The following is a 7,284-nucleotide window of genomic DNA, read 5'->3' as shown; positions in this document are numbered from 1 at the left end:
TGACAAGTTCCTATAAGGTTTTGACACATTTCGTTTTCTGACACAACCACTTCTGATAAACACGGAATGACAACTTCATATTGCCAAATGACAACTTTACTATGGCACATGACAAGTTCCTATAAGGTTTTGACACATTTCGTTTTCTGACAGCAACCACTTCTGATAAACACGGAATGACAACTTCATATTGCCAAATGACAACTTTACTATGGCACATGACAAGTTCCTATATGGTTTTGACACATTTCGTTTTCTGACAGCAACCACTTCTGATAAACACGGAATGACAACTTCATATTGCCAAATGACAACTTTACTATGGCACATGACAAGTTCCTATATGGTTTTGACACATTTCGTTTTCTGACAGCAACCACTTCTGATAAACACGGAATGACAACTTCATATTGCCAAATGACAACTTTACTATGCCAAATGACAAGTTCCTATAAGGTTTTGACACATTTCGTTTTCTGACAGCAACCACTTCTGATAAACACGGAATTACACTTTGCACATTTCTGACAGCAACCACTTCTGATGAACATGAAATTACAAGTGCACAAAAGCAAATGACAACTTAACTATGCAAAATAACAAGAAGTGACAAGTTCTGATTTCTTTGACAGCAACAAGTTCTTTACAACATTCAATGACAAGTGCACATTAACTTACATCTTCCACTTAATGTCCCTTTGTCCCAAACATAGAAGTAACAAAAAATATATGTGCACATCTACTAACATCCTGCTCCCAAAAAAATTAAGAAGGATGAACCCTATATGTGCCAAAAAAATTAGTTGTCCCATTTGTAAGTGGAAGTCAACTTGGGTTAGGATTTTTGCATGTCCTCTTTGTATGTCCAGGATGAAGACATCTAGTGCAATGATATATTTTTTTGTTGTGGAATTGTGATTCCTTTCTATTTCTTCTTGGTCTTCCAGAAGGCCTAGCAGTGACTGGGGGTAAAAGCAAGGGTTGAGCAGTAAGATTCTCAAACGTATAGTCATTCAGGTGAGGCATATCAATTGTCACCACTGGAACCATGCTCCGGGCATAGATTTTTTCTTGGGATGAACGTTTGTAACACTCTTCAACATAATCATAAACGTTTCCCCCTATGGTCTTAATGGCTGCACAAGCATGTGAGCATGGAATCCCTAACATTTGCCAAGTTCCACAGCTACATTTGTGTAGGCCAAGGTCCACTCTTTGGTCTCCACGTGATGTGTGCACGCATATTCTTCCCCCTCCATAATTCTCACAGTGCATGTACCTACCGAAATACACATGCTCCAATACTTTTGCCTCTATTTTTGGCCCAACGCAATTACTCCACTTAGTCATTGCTGCATATGATGCATGCATCTTTCTTGCTACTTTCTCCCGGTGCTCATGGATCATTTGGGCCACGTTATGCTTCCTCTCCCTTACCATCCAAGCATTAAAAGATTCAGCTAAATTAGTTGTTATGTTGTCCCACCTTCTATATGGGAACTTGCTCAATGCCCACCTATCCACATCACCTTGATTGATAACCCACTCATATAACTCATGAGACATGGTTCTGAGATCATCCAGCGCATGATCAAACTCATCCGCAAGTCTTGCATAAGCCACTTTATCCAGTACCTTTAATGCATCTTCCTTTGAATTTTCACTTGTCCTTCTCCGACCTCTGTTTAATTTCATATATTCAGAGCTAAAGTTCTCCTTCACATGCCTATAACAGTATGCATGCCTTTCACCCCCAAATATTGCTTGCACAGCACCAATTATAGAATTATGTCTATCTGACACAATAGTCAGTTGCATTGAACCAACAATTTGTTTAATCTTGTGAAAAAACCACGTCCAGTCATCAAGATTCTCTCCCTTCACCACTGCTATTGCAAACGGCAACATCTCATTATCCGCATCATATGCCGAAGCTGACAGTAATGTCCCCTTATATGGACCACTTAAATGAGTACCATCAACATATAATATAGGCCTTGCACCGTTCAAAAAACCCTCAACACATGCACCGTATGCAATGAACACACGCTCAAATCTATTACCAATGGAGGCCCATTCAGCAACCGTTTTGTCATCAGTTTCCTTCAACCTTTCACATAACCATGGTATTAACATATAGGACTGTTCTGGTTTCCCATGTATTTCTTCCATTGCCTTTTCCTTTGCTCTATATGCCTGACAATATGTAAGCCTCACACCATACTCCCTCTCCAACATCTTCCTTATCTCAGTGGGCCGTTTTTCAGCATGGTCCCTTATCTCTTCAACTATTACTGATGATGTCAACGCAGCACTCCCACCATAAGTCACAATCAAATTGTCTTGGGCTGAATGAATGTGCTTATTGCAAAATGTAGTCACACGTAATAGATGACTGTTCTTTCCAACAGCATTTGCACATATCTTCCAAGGACACCCTTCTACTTTACACCTCACATTCATCTTCTCCTTACTATTCCTGATATATCTTGCTGCAAACTTCTCTGCAATACTGAACCTGTACACAGCTTCCCTAAAAGCAACAGCATGTGGAACATATTGGCCCACTCCTACAAACACTCCTGCCCATTTCGTACAATTCATCTCGCCCGTCAGTCTTCCCTGACTCTCTGAACCACTACACTTGCTTCTCTGACTTGATCCGCCTCCTTCAAAAGTTAGGCATTCAACTCCATTCTCAACATTCACTGGCTCATGTTCATCACCAATGGTCGTTTCAAATGTATTCATATATTGTGAAAGTCCAAATAAATTCTCACTCCTGCCACCATAATACCAAGTTAGGACAGCTATATTCAAACGACAGGTTTGAATAAAATAACATGTCTACATATCTAAATAACAAGTCCGCATATGGTTATTACAACTTTACTAACTAAAATAACAAGTCTACATCTACAAACAATTCCTTGCTCAATTAACAAGTCCGTAAGAGGTAATTACAACTTGAGTTACTCATATAACAAGTTTCCATATAGAAACTACTGGTTAGTAAAATAACATCTACAGATCTAAATAACAAGTCCGTATATGATAATTATAACTTCAATACGTTGAATTACAAGTCTACATATGGAAATCTCTGCTTATGTCTAATAACAAGTCTGCATTTCTAAAACACAAGTTTACAAATGGAAATGACATGTCCACTATGTTCAATAACATGCTTGCATTTACTAATTACAATTTAGGACTGCAGCACCATTAGCTTCATTACAATATTTCTATACGAATTACCAACAATATATTAGTAAATAACAAGATTCAATTGGAAAACATAACCACTTACACGTCTGGATCATTCCTTGCTCTACGTTCCCTATCATTCCCTTTCCCTCCTACATACACATGACCACTGCTGTCATTATATCTAAACAAGTTGCTGATATCACCATCATCACAAAGATCAATCAATGTACTCTCATCAAATTTAACTTTATACTTAATCTCATATCCACCACCATCATTGCCTATCCACTGTGAAATTATTCCACACAACTCGTCTACTGTTATCCATTCTTTTATACTGGTTACCCTTACACTCCCTCCAATATATTTAACTATCCCTTCACCATTTGCTTCAAAATGTCCACCAATGTGCACGTAACAGAACAACTCCTTCCCACAGCTTCTTCGGTTATTGAAATCCATTTTTCATACTAATCTGCAGCAAAAATTTACGTTTAGTCAGTACGTTAGCTTCACTAATAAATATTTACTCATTTATTCCATCGACTCAACCATTTACATACCAAATTAAAAACCCGTGACCTCCTGTCTTCCCAACATCACTTTAGGCCTTCACAACTTCACTTTAGGGCTTCACAACTTCACTTTAGGGCTTGACGACTTCAACACCGAAAATCATGGTATCGTCATTCCCTCATTCCGCGGCAACACCTCAACGTTCACGGTCAAACTAACGGCCATTATCCAACCTACACTCTGCCAAACCACTACACTCTGACCCCTTCCCCATCGCAACCAGCACCGTGCACTACAAATGACAGATGACCGTTCAGACTACGAAAACAAAAATATCCCACCTCCAACTAACCACAACCTCCTACATTGTCATATCTTTCATCTTCAACTACACCTCCCATTCCCTCCCTTCCTCCAGCCTACTCACCCACACAGCAGAGATGAAGATGGAGAATGTGACGATGTGTAACTCTTACAGGGAACAATACAAGAATGGTTTACTCAGTAAGTTAGTCGCATTATTGCCAATGTTCGAAGATCCCAATATCGCACATATTCGTTCGGCTCATCCTACTCCGCCAGCTCTCCCGCCACCCATTAAAATCCTGGTCTCTGCCTTCATTAACAGTCATGATGAGTGAGGGGCATTTCAGCCATTTTCCTTACATTTCATAATTGCAAATTGGGACCGGGTCCTCTGCAGCAATTTCTCAAATTGGGGGTCCCTAATTGCCATTTTATATATTGGGGGGTCTTTATTTGCAATTTCCCCAATTTTTAAGCCCAAGACCATCCAATGTGGTCTAAAATGGTTTTTATTAAACACTAAGTAGATCCGATAGTAAGGTGTGACAATCCTTGGTTCTCATCTTCCTAGAGAGGTACTATACTCTTACTCTTATAGCTAGGCTTGGTCTACCGTGACCTCGGGAGTTACTGCACTCTACCATTAGCCTCTTCAAGACCCACTATAACCCTGGAATACTATCATTAGTTTGAGCTACATCAAGATCTCTAAGAGAGTATAGACCATATGACTAAGTAAAGTCACCTCCACTCAATTGGTCACCTAATTGATAATTCCCCAAAACTGTTCCAAGAACCAATACCATTCTCTTAGGCTTCATGTTAATTCCATAGACCACCTATTGTCTCTTTAGGTGCCTAAGCTAATCTGCCTTAGGAGTTATCTTACTCCTCTAGCTGCTCTTACCATCTCTTAACTATTTTAGAACAGTATAGAGAGCGGGCTTATGCAACTTCTCTTTCCTCTTATTCACTTTTTAGTATAAGTATACTCTAACATGCATAATGCCTAGCATTTCCATACAAGAAGTGCAAGCTCTTACTGGTTGCTATGTTTGTAGCGTGCCAGTCAAACATCTTATTCTTACAAAAGGGAGCCTCTCTTTCTGTTCGCAGCTAATTTTAGAAGTCATAAAGAGAAGACTTATGAGGTTCTTCTTTTTTCTGTTTATTCTAGTACTCTGCTAAGCTCAAGGACATTTAACCATAGCTTTGTTCTTGGCTAGTCATGCTTGCATTAGGTGAAGTTAACTCTGTATGCCTTGCCTCAGCTCCTTCCCTTTTTCCTGCTCGGATAGGGTATCTTGCTTTATCTAGAGCAGTGTCAATTCTAACTCAGAGGATTAATCTCCCAATTTCTCTAGGAAGACTCCTAGCCAAGACCTTATCCCCTGAGAAAGGGTGCCTCTCAACCTAACCCCAAGTGACTAAGTATCTCTTAACATTATTAGGAATATGGCAACCTCTTAAGCTAGTTCCTTGCACAGTTGTCTATCTCGTTCTCTTCTTCTTGATCCCTAAGAAATTTCAGTAGGACTATCCATCTTGAGTTTACTATCTCCAATTTCCTATTTATCTATTCTAGGAATTGAGATAGCTACTCTATCATAGTGCCCCAGCCCTAATAAGGCTGTTAGAGTTTGTCCAGCTTAGGTGGCCACTATACCTTCTTAGTGGTGTACATACTCAACCCCTAACTATCTTGTTCAGCTTGTTATCATTACTCTTCCTCTTGAGGGGGAATCTAATAACTCTAAATAGTGGCTACCCTCGATAGGAAGCAACCAGAAGAAGAAACCTTCACTGCTTGAGCATCTGAACAGTTGCCTAGACTTGCAATACCAGTAGTAGACCCTGATCCTACCCCTAAGAGAAATAAAGATGAATCCGAAAGTTAGGTTGAACTTCATAATGGAAGCCCAAGCGGGCAATGCTATGATGAACGAAACTATGTAAGACTAGCTGAGGTTAAGAGAAAAGTATGTTTTGTCATGATGAACCAAGGGAATTGGTGGCGATGAATGAATACAAAAGTAAGCACCAGAGGAGGTGGTGACTTTCATCACTACAAACAAGGATTTTGGTCACAATGAACAAACAAAATAACTCTCAGATATTGAGGTAGTATCTCAATGAGACACAATGGGTCTCAGAGGTTACTATTGCTTCTTCTTCTCTTGGCCGAACCCACAGGTCCCAGGATAGAAACCTGACTCTGATACCAAAAATGTTACACTTTACTACTAGAACGACTTAAAGTTCATTTGGAACCATTTTAGACCATATTAGATGGTCTTGAGTCAAAAATTTTGTTAGGGACATTACTTTTCAAAAATTTACTGTTTATGTGGTAAGTTCCAGATTTCTAGTCCAATTTTAAAAAATCATAACTTAATCCAGAAAAATCAAAATAGAGTGGTTCAAAATTTTGTGGAAAGCTCTTTGAATGCTCCTTTAAGAAAAAATAATCTTGTAAACCAATTCCTTTTGAGAAAGTGCTATATTTTTGTAAAATTCACCACTGTCCTTTTGGTAAAAATTCTTTTTCTAGATTTTAAGCCTTAATTTTGAAAAATCATTAAAAATCACACAGTTGTCCATTTTTAATGTGCTACCTATCAAATTGAGCTTTAACATGCTACCTATCAAATGAAGCTTAGGACATGATCTACATAAATACCAAATTTTGTGATTTAAAATATTTGGGAACATAATCAAAACGCAGCTCCAAGTCGACAGCCTACTTAGGGTTACAACATCACAATATTCATAATTATACATAACCAAAAGTCAAATGATTTTTATGGTCTAACACCATAATCACTCTTGAATCTGCAACTTCCCTTTAAATGATTCAGGCCCTAAAATGCTGGATTATTTTTGGAGGGTGAGATTTCAATGAAATCCTAGTAGGAAGATTAATAACCATAACATCAAACACGCATCATTATTAAAGCATTTCAACATTAGCTACCATAAGAGAACTAATCTTCTTATAAATAGGCAACCTCAACATGTAAGGCCATGGCATCAAATAGAAGGAACAACTACATCACAATCATCATAGTTCAATCACATGATAGCAAGCATTCATGCCACAATAAACAATGCAAGGTTAATATTAGTAGTTAATTAAGTCTTACTACCTTGATCAAAAAGCTCTTGGATTCTTTGATCTTCTTCTTTTCCTCCACAAATATCAAACCCTAACATCACAATCCATAAAAAGGGTAGCAACATTACAAATCAAAC

The 7,284-nt window shown here is 38.5% G+C and overlaps 1 protein-coding gene across 1 annotated transcript; it reads right to left on the bottom strand.

Annotated features, from left to right (window-relative positions):
• Nucleotides 1–687: 687 nt before the first annotated feature.
• LOC114754095 (uncharacterized) lies at nucleotides 688–3,672 on the bottom strand. Its single transcript, XM_028942842.1, has 4 exons — nucleotides 3,441–3,672; nucleotides 3,311–3,359; nucleotides 964–2,782; nucleotides 688–750 (listed from the first exon to the last, which is right to left on the bottom strand). Exons 1-4 carry the CDS (start codon nucleotides 3,670–3,672, stop codon nucleotides 688–690), a joined length of 2,163 nt encoding a protein of 720 aa, XP_028798675.1.
• Between the last annotated feature and the right edge of the window lie 3,612 nt (nucleotides 3,673–7,284).

Source organism: Neltuma alba, unplaced genomic scaffold (genome assembly GCF_004799145.2).
Source record: "Neltuma alba isolate B1F8T4 unplaced genomic scaffold, ASM479914v2 tig00010080_pilon, whole genome shotgun sequence".
In the NCBI taxonomy this organism is placed as follows: domain Eukaryota; kingdom Viridiplantae; phylum Streptophyta; class Magnoliopsida; order Fabales; family Fabaceae; genus Neltuma; species Neltuma alba.
Note: the sequence above shows the minus strand (reverse complement) of the source record. Positions and strands in the feature narration are given on the sequence as shown.